This window comes from Molossus molossus, unplaced genomic scaffold, assembly GCF_014108415.1.
Source record: "Molossus molossus isolate mMolMol1 unplaced genomic scaffold, mMolMol1.p scaffold_m16_p_3, whole genome shotgun sequence".
NCBI lineage: Eukaryota > Metazoa > Chordata > Mammalia > Chiroptera > Molossidae > Molossus > Molossus molossus.
Genome location: NW_023425366.1, coordinates 98,622,577 through 98,644,882, shown reverse-complemented (window position 1 = coordinate 98,644,882; position 22,306 = coordinate 98,622,577). Strand labels below are relative to the sequence as shown.

General features: G+C 44.0%; 1 protein-coding gene across 1 annotated transcript in view; it reads right to left on the bottom strand.

Moving 5' to 3' along the window:
* Window positions 1–22,306, bottom strand: part of STYXL1 (serine/threonine/tyrosine interacting like 1) — a 59,432-nt gene that overhangs the window by 20,837 nt on the left and 16,289 nt on the right. The window contains exons 2-5 of the mRNA XM_036280258.1: window positions 20,477–20,538; window positions 16,767–16,905; window positions 6,811–6,956; window positions 299–444 (exon numbers count right to left, since the gene is read on the bottom strand). Of these exons, the coding sequence (XP_036136151.1) occupies window positions 299–444; window positions 6,811–6,956; window positions 16,767–16,905; window positions 20,477–20,538 (493 nt within the window). The remainder of the gene's footprint in view (window positions 1–298; window positions 445–6,810; window positions 6,957–16,766; window positions 16,906–20,476; window positions 20,539–22,306) is intronic.

Genomic DNA, 22,306 nt, shown 5'->3' with positions numbered 1-22,306 from the left:
AGCAGGAACTGCCAGAAGCTAAAAATATAGTACATAACCTGCACCCCAGCTGCTTTGAGAGGCAGAACCCTTTTTGGCTCAGCCCGCCTGCACCCAGGCGTGTGCAATAAAGCCATTTTGCTCTACATTGGCCTTGTGTTGTAGATGTGATCACCCACTGGCTCAGACCTTTTATAGACCCTACTCCAGTGTATGCTGACTTCTAAGAGCCCTTTCAACTCTATAAATGCATGGCACCAGGAATCTTATATAAACAAATAATATGTAATCTTAAAAAACCAATAGAGTTGCTACTTACAATGGTCCTGTCTCCATGGAGACATTGACATGTGCTTTGATTTTCAAATCCTTCTGAATTTTAGGGTCGCAGGCTTGCCTGAAATTGCCCAGGTAGAGCCTGCCTGGCAATATTTCAACAGGGTATGGCTGAAATTCATCCAGTTCCTGAGGTAAGGAAGGAGAGAGGCTTCTATAAATACTCATCAGGGAGGAAGTTATTTTCATTTGGGGGTGGGGGTATTGGTCTCTTAAAATATGGTTCAGCAAACAAGTTTAGAAAGATAATCCAGGACAGTGAATAAAATTGAGATTTGGGTATTCAAAGAAATTGGCAAGCAATAACTTGCACAAGGAGTTATAAGGCTGGTAGTAACAGAAGAACTGAGCCATAGCATAGCATCAGGCTATAGCGTGCTGAATCTGAATACCAACATCTTACTTTCCTCCATAGCACCTGTTTGCATGTTGCTGTAGAGTCTAAAAATTGAAGTCTAATATCCCATGACCAACAACTACGTAAACCCAGGGTGTGTCCAATTGGTGGAGGGCAAGGGTGGGGAAGAACAGCCCTTTTATTACACTCAGAGGCCATCAGAATTTAAATGCCTTTAAAAAAACAATGAAACTACTCACAAGAGCCTATTTGTCATAAGGAAATTAATTCTGATGAAGTTCTGATGAGCCCCAATAGAGAAGTAGGGAGAACAGGCTACCACTTAAATGAAAAAACTTACTGGATTCTAGATCCAAAGTTATAATAAGAAAAATTTTAGTTTCTTTGAAAAACAAAGAAACAGAGAAGAAGTATTTTTATATTTCCTAAAGTGTGTTCTAAGAAACACTGGTCCCTTACAATGCACTGTGAAAAAGGGTTCGGAGAACCAAGTACATATGGGAAGCAGTACCTATGATATCCCTCTCTCAGAAACTCACCATGTACATTAGCAATGAAAGCCTCAAAGGAGTCCAGCAATAAGGAAATCCACTAACTACAGACATTATGGAAAAGAATATGGAGGTTCCTAAAAAAATTAAAATGGAACTAATATGATCCAGTAATCCCACCTCTGGGTATATATCCAAAGGAAACAAAAGCACTATCTCAAAGAGATTATCTGCATCCCCATACTCACTGGAGTATTATTCACAACAGCCAAACATGGAAACAACCTAAGTGTCCATCAATGGATGAGTAGATAAAAAAATATGGCACATGTATACAATGGAATATTATCCAGCCATAAAAAAAAAGAAAATTCTGTCATTTGCAACAACATAGATGGACCTTGAGGGCATTATGCTAAGTGAAATAGGTCAGACAGAGAAAGACAAATAATCTCACTTATAAGTGGACATTAAAAATACAAAACTCATGCCCAGCTGGTGTGGCTCAGTGGTTGAGTGTTGACCCATGCATCAAGAGGTTGCCAGTTTGATTTTCGGTCAGGGCACATGCCCAGGTTGTGGACCTGGTCCCCAATTGGGGGCATGCAGGAGGTGGTCAATCAATGTTCTCTCTCATCGATGTTTCTATCTCTCTCTCCCTCTCCTTTCCTCTCTTTCTAAAATCAATAAAGAAAAAAAAATCTTTAAAAAATATATATAAAACTCAAGGGTAGAGGGGTGGTTGCTGCAGGCTGGGGAAGGGAGAGAAAATAGGGAGATATTGGTCAAAGGCTACAAACTTCCAGATACAAGGCAAATAAGTCCTGAGGTTCTAATACACAGCATGGTGACAGCAGTTAACAATACTAAATATATACTTGAAAACTGCTAAGAGAGTGGGTTTTAAATGTTCTTACCACACACACAAAAAGATAATTTTGTGAGGTGATAGATATTTTAACCTTATTATGCTAATTATTTCAGTCTATATATATATCAAATCATCATGTTGTATACCTTAAACTTATACAATATTATGTATCAATTACATATCAATAAAGCTGGGGGTATTATAAAATATGATTGTTCCAAGGAAAGATTATTAGAGCACCAATCATGTGGTTGGTAAAAACAATCATCATCAAATAATAAAACTAATTTTATAAACAAGTTGGAAAACAGCCAGAAAAGCATGCCAGTCTAAGACTTCTCAAAGTGTGCCTTCGGGGAATAGAGAGCTGGTGAAAATTTTCCAAATGGGTTCTTGGACTGAGCTCTTATAGATCAGATGTTTGTGATAAAACAGTGGCTACATAGTTATTGTTGGCATGAACTGAAAATGTACTTGTGATATTATTAAAATAAAATCTAAGCAAAACCTAAATAAAAAAAAAAAGAATTCCACTAACATTGTGTTAACTGACATTTCTAATATCTGTTAGGTCTTAATATTTTTCCATCAGTCTTCCATGAGAAATGCAACTTATGTAACCCCATTCTAAAAACTCCTCTGGCTCTAAGTCTGACTCAAAAATAGCATCGTAAGTATCTCAGGCTACTTCAGTCTCCAATTCAGTCCTTCAGAGCCTTCTGGCATCAGCATTTCTCCATCCCAGTGAACTCACTGTGAGCCCACATCTTTCCCAAGCCGTCAGCCTCAAAAAACCTCTATCAAAGAACAGATACCAGGCAGCACAAACCCTAAAGTTCACAAAAGAGAGTCAAGACCCTTTCACCTGCAGGGAGACCTGCTATTTGCAGATGTGACCCAAAGCATCCCCAGGGCTCAGGCTGATTTCAGCTTGCTGGAGCCAAATGAAATCCTCCTAGTTCCATTTGGAAAATTTTACTGAACACCCATCACAAATCTATCAATTCTCTTTGTACTATCCTTTCAAACCAGCTTCCTTTTCTGTGCTTGTGCAGGCTGCAGGGGAAGAGGGTGTGGCATTGATAAAAACATGCTGTGCTGTAAAGAGCAAGCACGTGTTAATTCTAGATGACACAATTTCAATAGCCACATCGACAAATGTAAAAGAAACAGGTATCTGAAATTAACATGTCCAAACTGAGCCCACTGCCTCCCCCCACCCACTGCCTCCTGCTCCTGTGCCCACCATGCCCCAGGCCACCTATCACCCACACCTAAACCAGGGCATTATTCTAGACTCCTCCTCCCTCTTCCACTTACCCCCTCACTCATATGAATCAATGCCATTTCCTAAATATTGCTTTTTTTTTTTTTTATCCTCACCCGAGGACATTTTTTTGATATTTTGTTCAGATAGCGTGGGAGGGAGGGAGAGAGAGAAACATCGGTGTGAAAGGAACACATCAAGTAGTTGCCACCCGCACAACCCAACCAGGGCCAGGGACAAACTGCAACTGAGGTACCTGCCCTTAGCGGGAACTGAACCCGGGTCTCTCGGGACCACAGGCCAACGCTCTAACCATTGAGCCAAACCAGCCAGGGCCTAAGTGTTTCTTTTTAATTTTTTTTCCTTTATTGATGTTAGAGAGAAGGTAAAGGAGAGAGAGAAAGAGATAGAAACATTGATGAGAGAACATCAATTGGCCTCCTCCTGCATGCCCCCCCACACTGGGGATTGGGCCCACAACCTGGGCATGTGTCCTGACCGGGAATCAAACTGGCGACCTCTTGGTGCATGGGTCGATGATGCTCAACCACTGAGCCACACCAGCCAGGCTCCTAGGTATTTCTCGAATCCGTTGTTTCCTCTCCATCCCCACCTCCTAGCAGTTCTCCCCACATCCACTCTTATCCACTCTCTGCACTGCAATCAGAGTTGATCTAAGTGCAATCTGATCATGCCACCCCTCCATGTAAAATCACTCAGTGACTCACCATCACCTCTCTCTAGTGTGGTCTTCACACTCCTTTTAGTCACAGAATCCCTCTGCTCAAAGTGAAATCTTATTTAAGGGATGCTACATGTAAAACAGTAAGTTGTCAGTCACTCTGTCCAAGGTAGAGGGGCAGACTCAGAGCCCAATTTTGAGCTTCCATCTCCACTCAGAGAAGGAGTTCCTTGGGGAGCAGTAAGGACACCCCTGCTTTACAGTGTATTAGAACAATAACAGGAAGGGACTGGGGCTTTCACTCTTGCTCCTGAATTAGTAACAGAGCAGGAAGAGGCAATAGTAGGCACCTACATTCTAGAGAAGACCACAAACAACTAGGGTAGAATTCCCCATCAGGCCCTGACAGCTGCCATCAGCCACCACCTCACCCCTCTTCCAATCTACATAAGACCAGGGGTGAGGACAACAGGTATATACATGTGTCAAAACTCACCACATTGTACATTTTAAATATGTGCAGTTATTCCTATGTCAATTATACCTTAATAAAGCTTTAAAAGGGGAGAGGCAATGAGTTATCAGCAGTGTCACGTTTGCAGAGAAATACTACCTTCAAACACTGCAAAGCCAGTAAGGGGTGCTCTTCTAGGAGCAAGGAGGAGTGTCTGCAAGAACCTCTGTGGAAAGAGAGAAGGTAGTCCTTTGGAGAGCTTGACATGAATATCCTAGATTTGGGAACAGGTATGACCTCAGATCCCTGCCTTTTCACAGGTTGGCTGGAGCTGCCAAGTCAGTAAGGCAAGGAGGGGATGCAGTGAGGTCTGCCTGGGCATCTTTTCCCATCATCACACTCCCTGTGGCCCATTCGAGGATTCGTGTGAAAGAGTAAAGATGCAGTGGGGGGTCATGGGCTACCAGGGGAAAGGAAGGGAATTAGGGGTATTCCTAGCATAAATTCTCAGCTGGCTCTCTCTCTCTGAGGGATCCTCAGTAATAGACAGGGCCCCTGAACAGAACCCTAAGAAAACCGGCAGCAAAGGCAGCACACAGAACCAAGTACGGTCAGAGTGAAAAGGCACCTCCCCTCCACTGACAGCAGCCAGTCACACAAGACAGGCCCCACTCTGGACCCTCAGCACCAAAGGGGCCCGGCCTTGAAGAGAGGAGGCGTCCTTGAAGCTAGCCCACACCCCTCCCCACTCCCAGCCCCTAGCAAACCCAAGGCAGCCCAGCTCAGAGGTGTGGGAAGAGATGAGATTTGGTTTGAGATTGGAATGTTAAACTAGCCTAACTTACATTAGACTGATTGTTCTTACTCCCATTTAAAAAATTATTTCAGCCCTGACTAGTGTGCTTAGTGGGTCGAGTGTCGGCCCTCACAAAGTCGATTCCCAGTCAAGGGCACATACCTGGGTTGCAGGTTCAATCCCCTGCCTGGCTGGGGTACACGTGGGAGGCAACCAATTGATGTATCTCTTTCACATCAATGTTTCTCTTTCTCTCTTTCTCTCTCTCTCTCTCTCTCCCCCTCCCTTGTTCCCACACTTCCACGCTCTAAAAATCAATGGAAAAAATATCCTCAGGTGAGGATTAACACAAAAAAAATTATTTAAGAAATACACAAAAGTAGAGAGCATAGTGTAATAAACCCCTGGATCTATCATCCCTCTGAACACAATATCAACTAATGGCCAATTTTGTTTCATTTATGCTGACTTCTCAACCTACCCTGGATTATTTTGAAGGAAATCCCAGACATCATATTACTTTACCCATAAATATTTAATTATGTTTCTCTAAAAGATATGAGCTCATATTTTTAATATAACTATAATAATGTCATCACAATTTAAAGAAATATAGGGTGGGGCAAAAAATAGGTTTACAGGTTTAAACTCTGTGCAAAACAGAGTTTATTCTTGTATTATTATTTATTAGTTATTGTATAATTTTCCATACAAACAACTGTTAACCTACTTTTACCCTACCCTATATAATAATTCCTTACTATCATCAAATATCCAGTTAATATGCACATTTCCCCAATCGTTTTATAATATGTCTAAATCAAAATTTTTCATAATTCAAAGTGGCCAGAAAGTATGAGTCTGCCCAAGATGGTGCTAAGGACAAAAATGAGAGCACAGCTAAAGGCAATTATTGAAAAGAATGAAACCCTTGCATGTTTACATTCCACTGCAGTTAGACTCCTCAATAAACCAGGTACTGCACAAATGCCCCCTAGGGCAGGTCCTTGCCTGCCAATCACTGCCATCCAATGCTTGCCTTTATATGCCCTCCCCCCTCTTCCTCTCAAGCTCCTCACCATTCAGGTGTGGCTCCAGAAGGAAGTGCCTCTCCTCTGGGCTCTACCTGGTGGGTCCCTTGGCCATACCACTTGTTTCCCCTACTAGACGAGAACTTCTCAAAGGCAGGGACTGCTTTCTCACCCTTTTGTCTCCTCTGGATCCAAAAGCTAAGAAAGTTGAGGCAACCTCCAATCATGACACCCATCCCTACCCATCTGACTTTGACTGCAACCTACCATCCAGAATTCCTCTGGGACCCGACCTCTGAACAGGACCCATCTCTTAAACACCATGTTGGCTTTTGCCCAAATCTGACTATTTTAAATTCATAATCTTGGATGGGACCTCCTTGCTACCCCAAGTTCTTTTCCCAAGCCCAGTCTTCAATATTTCTTCTATCTTTTCCATGTTGTATGTCTCCTTCTCTTTCTCCTACCCTGCTCCCCACTCTGCAGTCCTCAATGGAAAGCCGTGCTCCCATCCGAGCCTGCCTGTGCTCAGCACCCTGCCTTACTTGTGGCATCCAGATGATCTTCTGCGTCCGGAAGAAGTGGTACATGGCGGAGAAGCACTCGTAGCCCCCTTTCAGGATGAGGATGGGGTTGCGGGTGAGGTGGGCTATGGCTCTGCCACACTCAACAGCAGCTCCGAGCACCAGTTCTAAGAGTGGAGATTTTAAAAAAAAATGAATGTCTCCTGTATGTCCACCATTTGTCTAGGCAAGGGTGGGGAACTTTTTTCTGCCAAGGGCCATTTGGATATTTATAACATTATTTGCAGACCATACAAAATTATTAACTTAAAAATTAGCCTGCTATATTTGGTCAGGCTAATTTGGTCAGGCGTGTGATGTTAGCTGGTATTGATTTCTCGGGCCTTATATGGTCTAAAGCTCCAATGAATGGCTATTTTATTCTGAAAAGCAATTATCTAGGAAGCTGAAGCAAGTATTGAGATGGGTGTTACAATTAAAAATTTATTTTTTATCCTTACCCAAGGACATCATTTTTTTTTTTTTTGCATTTATCTTCAGATAGAGCAGGAGGGAGAGAGGGGAGGAGAGAGAGAGAGAAACATCGATGTGAGAGAGAAACATCAATGTGAGAGAGAAACATCAACTGGTTGCCACCCACATGACCCCAACCAGGACCGGGGACAAACTGCAACCAAGGTACGTGCCCTTAGGGAGAACCAAATCCGGAACTCCCTGGTCTGCAGGCTGACACGCTAACCACTGAGCCAAACCGGCCAGGGATACCATTAAAATTCAAAAGCAACTTACCACCAAGAAAGTTAATCTTTGTTTTTCTGTAAATATATATAATATCATATATTGTATACCACATGTTGTATACCATATAAGTCACCTATTTGTACATGTTACAGCTAGTGTACAATTCAATAGTTTTTAGTATAGTCACAGAGTTGTATAACCATCACCACAATTTTAGAACATTTTCATCACCCAAGAAACCCTGTACCAGTTAGAGGGCTCACTCCTCATTTCCCCCTAAACACCCAGTCTTGATAACTGCTAATCTAACTTCTCTCTATGAATTTACTTATTCTGAACATTTCATATAAATGGAATCATACAGTATGTCACATACTCTTTCACTCAGCATAATGTTTTCAAAGTTCATCTATGTTGTAGCACGTGTCAGCACTTCATTCCTTTTTATTTATTCATTTTCTTTATTGATTTTAAAGAGAGAGGAAGGGAGAGTTAGAAACATTGATGAGAGAGAAAATCAACTGACCACCTCCTGCATGCCCCCCATTGGGGATTTGGCCCACAACCTGGGCATGTGCCCTGACCAGGAATTGAACCAGTGACCTCTTGGTACAAGTGTTGATGCTCAACCACTGAGCAACACCAGCAGGGCTTCATTCCTTTTTATAGCTGAAGAATATTCTATTGTGTGGCTCTACCACCTTTTATTTACCCATTCATCTATTGGGCTGTTTCCACTTTTTTTTGGCAATTAGAAATAATGCTGCTATAAACATTCATGTGCAAGTTTGTGTGCACATGTTTTCATTCCTCTTGGATATATATTTAGGAGTGAAATTGCTGGCCCATATAATAACTCTACATCTAACTTTTGAGGAAAGCACCAAACTGTTTTCCACAGCGACTGCACCATTTTACATTCCAACCAGCAGTGTATGAGTGTCCAAATTTTTCCATATCCTGGTCAAAACTTGCCTTTTTTATTTTGGCCATCCTAGTGGGTATAAAGTGGTATCTCATTGTGGTTTTGACATCAATTTTCTAAAAAATTTATTTTCTTTATTGATTTGAGAGAGAGAGGAAGTGAGAGGGAGAGAGAGAGAGAAACATTGATGAGAGCCCTGGCCGGTTGGGCTCAGCATCGGCTTGTGGACCAGAGAGACCCGGGTTCGGTTCCCACTAAGGGCACATACCTCAGTTGCAGTTTGTCCCTGGCCCGGGTGGGTGGCAACCAGTTGATGTTTCTCTCTCTCTCTCTTCCTCCTTCTCTATCTGAAATGTCCTCAGGTGAGGATAAAAAGAAAATAAAAAGAAACATCGATGGGAGAAAATCGATTGACCGCCTCCTGCATACCCCCCACTGGGGATCAGGCCTATAACATGGGCATGTGTCCCAACCGGGAATTGAACCAGCGACCTCTTGGTGCATGGGACGATGCTCAATCCACTGAGCCACACCAGCCAGGCCAATGAAAGCATTTTAGATTAAATTGATGTCATCTGGCTGGTGTCGACCCATAGACTGAGAGGTCCCGGTTTGATTCCAAGTTAGGGCACATACCCAGGTTGCAGTAGGGGGTGTGCAGGAGGCAGCTAATGGATGTTTCTATCTCTCCCCCTTCCTCTCTCTGTAAAAAATCAATAAAAACATATTTTAAAAAGAAAAGAAATTAACATTAGAGTAATACTATTAAAAATAATAAAATGCTTTCACTGGCCTCTAGAATCACTATTAGACTGTATGCAGATTAGAAGTGTGGGATAGGAAGTTTACATGATTAAGGCTAAGCCAAGATAGTCTAAGGCCAGCATCTAACCCCAAAAGAGAAATACTGTGCAGCAGGCTCTGGAAAGCTAGCTAGAAGGAGAAAAGGAAGGGCATGGACTCTGACAGCTATAGTGAACCTTTGTCCAAGGAGAGAAAGCCAATTCCAACAGGGGCTGCTGAGGAAAAAACGTGGCCTGAGACCCATCTAGAGAAAATGTATTTGGGGGAAGAGCCTGAAGAACATAGCAAGGCCAGGAGAGAACGTGCAGCTGGCGAGACAGGAGCCAAATCCCACCCCTGAGGTCCTGACTTGGAAGTCAGAAAGCCCTGGGTCTCCCAGCCCCATCTCCCTCTTGAGCAAGGACTCTGTAATGAGGGGTCCAGTCAGAGGGCTCAGGTAGTTAGGAAGAGAGTCCAAGGCTACAGAGCTACTGCCTTTAAATCAGACAGCTGCTCCTCTGCCAATGTCACATGACCAGCTGGAGGTTCGCACACAGGGGCAATGGGGTCAGAGATGGAGGGAGGCCAATTTGCAGAAGACAATTAGAGACTCAGGCAGAAAGCCATGAGAACATCCCAGGGCCCAGGTTATCCAGCCAAGGACGTAATGAGGTTAACGTTTTTGAAACATTAAATTTGTTCATTTCTATTCCCATTACTCCTGAGGTCTCCATCAACATGAGGTTTCTCATACCTTGAACTGGGGCATCTACTGCTTCAGAGGGAGGTGGGTGACCACTCAGTAAAAGGGAGTCACCACTCAACCTGAGCTTTAAGTTAAATTATTTGAAGTCCTTAGCCAAACAACTGTCTTGAAAATCAGACTTTGCTGAGGGAGGAGAAAATGAATCCCAAAATTCCCAAAGCTTCCTTTCACAATTGATGTAAATGTCTTGGCCCAAGGAACTCCACCCACACATATCATGAGACCATTGTGGGGATCTATAATCCACGTGTTGCAAGTAATGATGATTTAATGTAAGGGAAATGTTGCTCATAGAAGAAAGGGGCTGCCTGCCCCTTACATGCTAAAAGGAGCTGACAGAGAGCATCCAAAGGCCAAAACAAGGGAAGATACTTCCTGGGTCCCTAAGAAGACACCCAGCTGGCTTGGGGGGGGGGGCTGTTAAAAACAGCTGTGTCCCATTTCCCACTAGGCTTCTGAGACTCTCACAGCAGAGTTGGGGAGTGGTTAATCTAACACTGGAAGCCGCAGCAGGCCCAAGGATCAGGAGCACATGTGGAAGGTCAGGGGGAGCCTGGATAGGAGGGCACATGGCTCAGTTCCCAAGGAGCCAGCACCATGCACTGCCAACATGGAGGGAACCACTCATGACTTACAGTAGATATGGACATTTTGGCTACAACATGTTGCTCATGGCCAACGGCCATACAGGCTAAGCTGCACCTCTTCCAGAGGCCAAGAGAAAAGTACTATACAGAGACCAACACCTGCTTCTAGAATGTGACGAAGGCTCCCCCATGCCCAGACTTCCTGCGGAGTCAGGTGCATAACTGTGGAAAGGAAAAGGAGATGGTGAGAGAAAGCTTGAAATGGTCTTTTACCCAAAAGACTCTGCATTTACCTAAAAGATGCCACTTTATTTATTTATTTTTATCCTCACCTGAGGACATTCTTCCATTTTTTGTTCAGGTAGAGTGGGAGGGAGAGAGAGGAACAGAGAGAGAGAGAAACATCGACGTGAAAGGAATACATCGAGTGGCTGCCACCCGCACAACCGACCAGGGCCAGGGACAAACTGCAACCGAGGTACGTGCCCTTAGCGGGAACCGAACCCGGGTCTCTCAGGACCGCAGGCCGACGCTCTAACCGCTGTGCCAAACCGGCAGGGCAAAGATGCCACTTTAAAGGAGAAAAGTTGCCTTGAGTGGGCAAGGTGTGTGAATGGTGGTTTTTGTTTTTGTTGTGTTGCTGTTGTTTTCAGTGATTGTGGTTTCCTACTCAATGAGAACAGGGGCCTCCATAGCACAGTGAGGTCAGTTATAGGATGTAGAAGGGGATATATTTATTGCCCACTGATTTCCAGGGTTTCAGGGCTTAGCCTGCAATCCCAGGAACTTCTGACCAGAGCCCAGCAAGATGAGCTTTGGGATGAGGGTATAATTTTCTGACTAAGGACCTCCTGGGAAGCCTGGTTTTATTAAAGGTAGAAGCCTATGCCTTGGCCAGTTTGGCTCAGTGATTAGAGTGTCAACCCACAGACCAAGGGGCCATGGGTTTGATTTCCAGTCAAGGGCACGTACCTGGGTTGTAGGTTCAATCCCTGGCCCTGGTTGGGGTCGTGCAGGAGTCAATCAATCAATGTGTATCTCTTGCATCAATGTTTCTCTCTCTTTCTCCCCTTCTCCCTCCCTATCTTCCACTCCATCTAAAAATCAATGAAAAATACCCTTGGGTGAGGATTTTTTTTAAAATGAAACAAAGATGGAAGCCTAGTGCCACCCAGTGACCATTGGTGTGAATGCTCCAGCCCACAGAACCATCCACACATTTCAGTGACTGAGCCACAAACAGCAGAGCCCCATGCCAACAGGCAGGGTTGGCAGCCCAACCCTGCTTTGGGTGCTGAATGGAGAATGCTATGGAGAATCATTAAACCAGGTTAGAACCAACCACATTTAAATGTTCTGGCTCAGGGATGGAGTGACTTTGCAGGGTTCTCCAACATCATTACCAAGGCCCTAGGAAACTGGACAGAGTCAAACTGCCTGAGTTTGAATCCTGGCCCCACAATTTACTAGATGTGGTATAAAAAAAAAGTCCACAAATTCTTTCAAATGCCTCCTTTAAAAGGTTGAGTCTAATTCCCCTCCATCTGAGAGTGGACTGTACTCAGTGACTTCCTTCTAATGGATAGAATATGGCAGAAGTGACTGCGTATAAGCCCCAAGACTAAGTCATAAAGGCATGTGGCTTTCCCTTTCTCTCTCTCTCTGATCACTTACTTTGGGGGGTTTGGGGCAACCAGCTGCCATGTTGTGAGGCCATGCAAGCAGCCCTGTGGGGTGGTCTATATGGTGAGAAACTGAGGTGTCCTGCCAACAGTCAGGATGAAACTGAGGCCTCCTGGATATGACTATGTGAGAGTCATCTCAGATACAGGTCATCCTGGCCCAGTCAGACCTTCCAATGACAGCAGCCCTGACTGACATCTTGACTACAACCTCAGGACAGACTTTGTATCAGAACCTGACAGCTAAGCAGCTCCTGAATCCTGGACCCACAGAAACTATAAGAAAAGTAATGTTTGTTACATCAAGCTACTGAGTTTGGAGGTAATTTGCTACATGATACTAGATAACTAATTTACTAGGTGTGAAATCTTGGGTAAATTCCTTTGCCTTTCTGAGCGCTAATTTCCCCATCTATATAATGGGGATGTTACCTATTAGGAGACAATTCTCCATGGTCTCTCACATCTCCACATGTCCTTTTATAAGACACTGGCTTTTCAAGGATATTTGTATAACCAATAGCCTTGAAACACAGACACAAATTTTCCCTCCAGAGCCAAGGATGGGCAGGCTTTCTGCCCATTATAAAAGATTCAGGCCCTGGCTGGTTTGGCTCAACAGTTAGAGAGTAGGCCAGCTGACCAGAAAGGCACAGGTTCGGTTCCCACCCAGGGCACCTACCTCAGTTGCAGTTTTTCCCCAGCCCCAGTTGGCCTCATGTGAGTGGCAACCACAAGATGTGTCTCTCTCACATGGATGTTTCTCTCGATCTTCCTTCCTCGCTCCATCCTGCTCTATCTGAAGATAAATGCAAAAATGTCCTTGGGTGAAGATAAAAAAATAATAAAATACATAAAATAAATTAAAATAAAATTAAATAATTAAATAATTAAAATAAATTAAATAAAAATTTAAAATACATAAAATAAATAAGTGAAATAAATAAAACACATAGAATAAATTAAATTTAAATTAAATATATAAAATAAATTAAAATACATAAAATAAATTAAATAATAAAATAAATTAATTAAATTAAATAAATATAATAAAATAGACTTCTGGTCAAGATGGCAGCATAGGGAACCATGGTATCGCCTCCTCCCACAACCACATCAAAATTACAATGAAACTACAGCACAACCATCATTCAGAACTGCCTGAAATAGAGCTGAATGGAAGTCCTAAAACTATGAAATTAAAGCAGCTGCCACATGGAGACCGGTAGGAGAGGCGGAGGTGCGAATGGGTGGGTCCCACACCCACATGTGGTGGACAAAAATCAGGAGGGACACCTCAGCTGGGAAGGTCCTCCCTGAGGAGTGAGGGGTCCCCGTCCCACACCAGGCGCCCAGCTCAGGGTCCCAGAGCCAGGAAGAAAAGTCCCCATAACATCTGGCTAGAAAACCAGTGGGAACTGAGGCTGAGGGAGGCTGCGGCTGCGGGAGCCCCAGACAGCTCCTCTTAAAGGGCCTGCGCACAGAATTACTCAAACTTGCTCCCTCTGAGCTCGGAGAAAAGGCAGCTTGAGAGGCACCAGAGAACAGGGAAGAACTGAGCTGTTTGGCCTCTGGACAAGGCCTGGAGGGGCAGCTTTCTCCTGGACAGATGTGCTGGCAGAGGCCATTGTTCCTTTAGTGAGCCCTTCCCCCATAGGGCAGGCAGACTGCCTGCCAAATCTGGGACTCCACCAACCTGGCTCACACTTTTGGACCTGCCCTGGTGATTCCCTGAGGCCATGCCCTACCCAACTTTTGGGCCCACCCAAGCTGTTTCCAAAGTTTACCATAAGATTGGCCTGTCTTGGAACCTGCTTCAGTTTCCTAAAATCTCTCAAACAAGCAGCATCTGGCCTCAACAAGCCCCATACCTCTTGTTAAATGGCTCCAGGCCTGGCACTAGAAGCAGGCAGCCTTGATTCACAATTTGGCTTTTCCTGGACACCTCCAAGCCCAGCACAAGAAGCAGCCATCTGCAGATCATGTTGTAGTTTATGCCGGATGGCCCCGGATAGAACACAGGCAGTGGCTGACCTTGCCCCGGAGCCAGCACACCCAGTGAACAGCTTCAGACCACATCACAACACCACCATCCAACCACCTACACATATGACACACTCAGTGAGTGGACTCAGAGCCCTGCTGAAGTAAGTCTTACTCTATGGGGTGGGCCCCTACACAGCAGATCCTCCAAGGCAATCAGAGGCCAGTGGTCAGTAGGCACAGCCAGTCCTTGCAGCTGATCAGCCTGAGTAAATCCCTCCCATTGATGTGCCAACAGCAATCAAGACTCAAATACAACAGAAGGGTGTACAGTCCACACTAGGGGTGCACCTTGAGGGCCCAACTGGGGTGATCAGGGAGACTGTGCCACTGGATCCTACAGGACACCTACAACAATAGGCCACCCTACAAAGCCTAGGAGACATAGCAACTCTGCCTAATACATAGAAACAATCACAGTCCTGGCTGGTTTGGCTCAGTGGTTAGAGCGTTGGCCTGCAGTCCAGAGAGACCAGGGTTCAGTTCCCGCTAAGGGCATGTACCTCAGTTGCAGTTTGTCCCTGGCCATCATTGGTCGTGCGGGTGGCAGCCACTCGATGTGTCCCTTTCACATCAATGTTTCTTTCTCTCTTCCTTTCTCTCCCTCCCACTCTCTCTGAATAAAAAATATGGGAAAATGCCCTCGGGGTGAGGATAAAAAAAACAACAACTAGAAATAATCACAGAAAAGCAGCTAAAACAAGGAAACAAAGAAACATGTCCCAAATGAAAGAAAAGAACAAAACTCCAGGAAAAGAATTAAACAAAATGGAGATAAGCAATCATCAGATACAGAGTTCAGAAAACAGGTTATAAGGTTGCTCAAGAAACTTGGTGAGACATTTAAGGAACATAGTGAGATCTTCAAGGAACTTAAGGAGACCTCCGAGGAACTTAGTGAAAACATCAACAATATAATAAAGGACCAGTCAGAAATTAAGAATACACTAACTGAAATATAGAATAATTTACAGGGAATCAATAATAGAGTAGGTAAAGCCAAGAAGCAAACCATAGATTTGGAATATAAGAAAATAGAAAACACCCAACCAGAACAGAAAAACAAAAACAAAAACACAAAAAAAGAGAATCCAAAAAAATGAGGATAGTGTAAGGAGCCTCTGGGACTTCAAGCATGCCAACACTCACATCATAGGGGTGCCTGAAGGAGAAGAGAGAGAGCAAGAAATTGAAAACCTATTTGAAACAATAATGACAGAAAACTTCCCTGACTTGGTCAAGAAAACAGTTATACAAGTCCAGGAAGCAGAGAGAGAGTCCTAAACAAGTTGAACCCAAAGAGGTCCACACCAAGACACATCATCATCAAAATGCCAAAGGTTAAATACAAAGAGAGAATCTTAAAAGCAGCAAGAGAAAAGCAGTTCATTACCTACAAAGGTGCTCCCATAAGACTGTCAGCTGATTTCTCAAAAGAAACTTTGCAGGCCAGAAAGAAGTGGCAAGAGATATTCAAGGTGATGAAAAGCAATAACCTACAACCAAGATGACTCTATCCTGCAAAGCTATCATTTAGAACTGGTGGACATATCAAGAGTTTCCCAGACAAGAAAAAGCTAAAGGAATTCATCACCACCAAACCGTATTACATGAAATGCTGAAGGGTCTTCTTGAAGGCGAAGAATAACAAAAATAGGAACAATAAAATGGCAATTAATACATATCTATCAACAATTATCTACAAACAAAATGAGCAAGCAGAACAGAAACAGACTCATAGATACAGAGAACTTTTTGTTGCTTGCCAGAAGGGTGGGGGCTGGAGGGATGGGTGAAAAAGATGAAGGAATTAAGAAGTACAAATTGGTTGTTAGACTGATGTACCTCAAAGGGAAGGGGGGAGGGAGGGCGGGATGAGATAAACCAAAGAACTTCAATGCATATATGCATAACCAATGGACATCGACCATAGTGTGGGGAAGGCAGAAGGGGTGCAGGATTGGGGAGGAGGGGGTCAATGGGGAAACAAGGGAGAAACATCTGTAATACATTCAACAATAAAGATGAGTTAAAAAATAAAATAATAAAAGATTTGGGCCCCCTAAGCTCAGAGTTCTTCTACAATATAACACACAACGTGAATAGGTGTACTTGGCCCTCTTCATGTCACCCTATGAGAACTGGGGCTTGGGCACCAGTGCAGGTAAATAATGACATTCTGGTTACTTTTACTGCTCTGAATAATAAAGTCCTTTGTCTCTGACCCAGGAGCTTCATGTCTTCGGCCAGCAACTCTGCAAACAGTGGCAGGCTCATTTGTCATCTTGCAAGGAAAGAAAAATCTCAGATCTTTCTTAGTTCTTCATATTGCCATCCTCACAGGGATGTTCTGCAAACTGCAAGAGCTGAGGCAGAGCACTTGGCATGGCTCCTAGAATGTGGCAAAGTGTTCAATAACTGTTAACTATTTTTCTTGTGTAAAAACCTACCTTTTCCACTACTGTCAGAGTTGTCATCATCTTCATTTTTTAGGATTATCCCCAGGGACCTGGTATTGTTATCATACACCACACAGTACTTTACACACTCTAGATCCACAGACGCTGGGATAAGATATTCATTTGCCATCTAAAGAAACCACAAGAGAAGTCTGTTGGCAGGTGGGTTCAGTTAAGCAAATATTCTCTGCACACCAGCACCAGGAGGAGCTGGAGGTAGGACTCTGCCTGTTTTCCTGACTAAATATGGGCAGAGCACTGAGAGTTAACTGAAAAGTCTACTAAATCCAAGGATCTTCCACACCCACATCCCCTGCTGTGAAAGCTAACCACAGTTGACAGGACCAGAAATAAGTGCCTGGCCAAAGAACACCTGGCCTACTGACCCACCAACTGAACTAACATATCCTCTCTCTGGGGGGCAATTGGTTGCCCATAGTGGTCAAAGCCAAATTCCCCTGTAAGAAGACAGTAAGCAGAAGATTTGAATAAGCAGAAGTCATAAGCAAGCAGATAAAATGAGTCCAACTGTAGGCTCAAATGTGAGCTCTGTGAAAGCAGGAACATTTGTCCTTTTATAGTCAAATTTCTAAAACAATGCCTGGAATGTTAGGCCATAAATATGGTTAAAGGAAGGAATGGGCTAATAGGCCCATGAGGTCATGAAGAATAGTCAGGGAGTAGATGAGTCACCATCATGGTGGACCACAGGGGTAGGAACAACGGGTGCCTTCTGCCAAGAAGGGAATGAGCTCTCACAGAACCAGACTTGCCTAGGATCCCACACGGTGTTCCACGGTTCCAGAAGGCCTGGCTGAGTGGCAGCCCAGAGGTTAGTCCTCATTGGTTCTCAGTGCTCAGGGGAACCTGAGCCTGACTCTGTCCCTTGCGACCTGTCTGGCTGACAGAGGCCCTGACAGAGGACCCGCAGGTGGGATAGGACTAGTGCACATCTACTCTGCCACCAGGCAGGGAGGTAAGGCCCATGCAGATACAGACCAGGGAAGTTCTCTGGAACTCAAAGGGGAGAAATCGTACCCATCTAAAGGAATTAGCAGACTGACAGTGCTCAGAGGATGAGCAGGATTTAGACAGGTGATAATGAGGAAAGGGGAGTTCTGGATGTGGAAAAGAGCATGAGCAAAGGGAAAGGTAGAAATAGTCCACAGAGGCTGGAGCAGGTAGGAGAGCAGGGAGAGGTGTGACTGGACATTTGTTCGTTTATTCAGTAAACATTCATTTAGGACCTACTTTGTACTTACACTGTACTAGGTTCTGAAATACAGAGTTGTTTTTTTTGTTTTGTTTTGTTTTGTTTTTAGGGAAATTGCCTGAGTTGGTCTGAAGGACTCAGAAAGGCACACAGGGCAGAAGGCATTTGAGATGAGACTGCAAAAGCAAGTGGAAATTTGCCAGATGGACAAGAGCTGGAGGCAGAAGGAACAGCTTCCAGTCGTTTACTTTAATCAACCGATAGGTACTGAGTACCAACCCAATGCCAGGGACCAGATAGAGCATCCAGGATACAGTGATGAGCAAAGCACACACACCCCTGTGTTCAGAGAGAGCAGTGTGTTCAAGGGATTGCAAAGACTATTTCCTAGATCTTAAGAGACCATTGGTTGTAAGAAGCACCACAAATTTTTTTTTTTTTTTTTTTAATCCTCACCCGAGGAAATTTTTCCATTTTTTGTACAGATAGAGTGGGAGGGAGAGAGAGGAAGGGAGAGAGAGAGAGAAACATCGACGCGAAGGGACACATCGAGTGGCTGCCACCCGCACGACCAACCAGGGCAGGGGACAAACTGCAACCGAGGTACGCGCCCTTAGCGGGAACTGAACCCAGGTCTCTCCGGACCGCAGGCCGATGCTCTAACCGCTGAGCCAAACTGGCCAGGGCGAAGCACCACAAATTTAACAACAGTTATGATCAGGAATGTACATAAAAGGAGGGACTTATTGGCATATAACAATACTTCAGGCAGAGCAGGGAGCAACTGGTCCCCAGGAAAATCTGAACCAGGGCTCTAAAGCCCAGACCTCCCTCTCAGGCACTGCTCCTCTGCTTCTCCTGCACGCTGACTTCACCTTCTCAGACAACTTTTCCTGGGGCCCATGTCATGGCCACCAGTGATGCTCAGACTCCCATCCTCCAAACTCCACCACCAGAACAGAAAAAGCTGCCTTTTTAATTCTAATTCTGACTTCTTCAGTTTTCATCCTTGGCTGATGTGTGGCCAACGTCTGGATACTATTTTAGGGAGTACCACTACACCCCCCCATGGTTTGAGCAGGGAGAGGGGAAATTCCCCTTCAAGATAAGGGGGTGCCAGGCAGAAAATAACAGATGTCCACCACATGCATTTTGGAGGGAAAAGACAGTACCACATTAAAAGTGTAAATCAATTGTAGGATATATTCCAATTTCAGAAATGTTAAAATATGGGGAGTGGAGGGTTATGTGCATCTTAGAACCAAGAAACGCAGCAAGGCAATACTGTTGCTGTGTCAGTTGAGAGAAGAAGCATGCTGGAGGTGAGGCTGGAGAAGGAGGTGGCATCAGGTAGACATGGCCGTGAACATGGAGTTGAGGGGCTCTGTGTTCTGCTGAGCTGGAGGTTCCCTGAAGGCCTGCAATCTGCTGGCCAAAATGTTGGGGAGGGAAGGCAAGAGGTGTCAGTCTGACTAAGGGGTTCTGAAAGGCTGAGACAGAGAGAATGGCTCTTTACCAGAGCTGAGGTGCTGCCAAAATCAAAGAATATGCAGATTTGAGAGCTGAGTTGGAAGTTGAAGGCTATGCATCATGGTGGGGCTCTGAATAGGCTACAAAAAAGCAGAAAAAGGCCTGAAATGGTCATTTAGAGCTAGAGGATGGGAGCCAGAGAATTGAAAATCCAGGGGCAAAAATAAATAAATAAACAGATAATGATGGATTGGATTGGGGAAAGCTTGTTAGGCAGCCAGGTTATCCTGGAAAAATACACGAGCCAGGGTTCATGCTCCCTGTCGAGTTATACGTGGGAAAAAGCCAGAGTCAGAATGCATAATAGTGGCAATTTTATGAGACAAATTTTCTGAAGCAAAACTGACAGGACAGCTCAACTACGTGGATACTTGAAGCTGGAAGCTTGGGTGAAATCTCTGAGCAAGAAAGTATACTAGCAGGAGTGAAGGAGACCAGGGATAAACCAATGGTTTTCTTTATAGGCAGCAGGTGGAGAAAATGAAGCTGAACCAAAAGACAGAGAAAAAAACCAAGGAAGCAAGAGAGAACCTGGAAGTCAAGAACGTGGAAGATGGGAAGGAACCAGATGGAAATGGAAGAAAGCAGCTTCTATCTTTGAGTTATAGTATATGGATATGGAACAGACTCTCTTATGGTCTGTTCCCTAAGTAGAAAAAAGCTCCGTGAGGGCAGGGACAATGAATTAAGAGCATCTTATACTCTGGTCTATATCCAGAATCTGGAACAGTGCCTGGCACATAAAGGAATCAAATCAATATTTGCTTACTAAAGCTGTTGACCATGGGGGTGGGAGGGATGCCCTAGGGAGTGTATAAAGAGTGTGGGAGACCCTCATGGTGGATGCACAGTGTCCAACAGCAGGTGCCGCCTTCTGGATCTAAGATAAAACTTCCCACTCTTCCTACCCTCCTGTAAGGTAGCCAGCCTGCCCCAGATTCTGAATTTGCCAGGATACCTTCTTTACTCGATGGGCTGTAATCACATGGCTTTCATCATACTCCCGTTTGGAACGCACATCTGAAAGGGAAGAGTATTTAATTAATAACTATATTTGCAAAAGAGCATATGACCAAACTACTTAGAGAACTTACATCATCATCATCCATTTGTTTGGCAGATAGGTGATAGTTACTGTTAGCTTAAAACTCAAGGTGTTGCCCTGGCTGGTTTGGCTCAGTGATTAGAGCATCGGCCTACGGTCCAGAGAAACCCGGGTTCAGTTCCCACTAAGGGCATGTACCTCGGTTGCAGTTTGTCCTGGCCCTGGTTGGGACGTGTGGATGGCAACCGCTTGATGCGTCCCTTTCACGTCGATGTTTTTTTTCTCTCTCTCTCTCTCTTCCTCCCACTCTAGCTGAACAAAAAAATGGAAAAATGTCCTCGGGTGAGGATAAAAAAAAAACAAAAACAAAAAACTCAGGGTGCTGTTCTGCTATTCTGAGCTGCCCACACTATGACTCGCCTGCCCCTTCACACCCACACATCCCCTTAAGAGGTAGCAAGACTTTGTATCTTTGATTTAGGGGAAATTTTCTCTGAGACCCAAATAAACTAGGAGGGAAAAAGAATCAAAGCCAGAGTAAGCTCATTCTGAATGCCCCTATGGAATTTTAGACCCAAATTCAGACTCTAGAACCTAGGAGCTAAGGTTCTCATGCTCCTGCAAGGACAGAAGGCACATTATTGATGCTCCTCAAAGTTGAGAGAATATGGAACAGAAATTAAGCCCATGCATATATACTATATGTGACTGTTATCCAAAATATAGAGAGTTCCTAAAAGTCAACACTAAGGATACAAACTACCCAATTAAAAAATGGGCAAAAAATTGGTAAACAGATACCTTACCAAAGCAGCTATATAGATGGCAAATAAGTATATGAAAAGATGTTCAACATTATATGTGAGAAGGGAATGGCAAATTAAAACAACAATGATTTGACACCAAAAAAATAAATAAACAAAAATTTAAAAAATTAAACAATAATGAGACACTAGTACACACCTATTAGAATGTCGAAAACACAGACAACACCAAATGCTGGTGAGAATGTGGAACAACAGGAACTCTCATTCATTGCTGGTGGGATGCAAAATGGTACGACCATTTTGGCAGACAGTGTGTCAGTTTCTAACAAAACTAAACATACTCTTATCAGCAATCATGTTCCTTGTTTTTTACCCAAATGAGCTGAAAACTTATCACCACACAAAAACCTACACACAGATATTTATAGCAGCTTTATTCATAATTGCCAAAACTTGGATGCAATCAAGATGTCCTTAAGTAGGTGAATGGATAAAAAACTGTGGTAGATCCAGACAGTGGACTATTATGCAATGCTAAAAAGAAAAGAGCTGTCAAATCATGAAATACAGAGGAAAGTTTAATGCATATATAAGCGAAATATAAAAAGACTACACACTATGATTCAAATTATACGAGATTCCCAAAAAGGCAAAACTGTGGAGACAGTATAAAGATCAATGGTTGACAGGGGTTGGTGGGCAGAGAGGACTGTGAAGGCAGTGAAACTATTCTGTAAAATGTTGTAATGATGACCCTGGCCGGTTTGGCTCAGTGGTGGAGCGTCAGCCCATGGACCAGAGTTGCGAGTTCAATTCCGGCCAAGGGCACGTACCTTAGTTTCAGTTCGTTCTCGGTCTTGGTCGGGGTCACGTGGGAGGCAACAAGTCTATGTGTCCTCTCACGTTGATGTTTCCCTCTCACTCTCTCCCTCCCTCCCTCCCACTCTATCTGAGGATAAACAGAAAACATACCCTC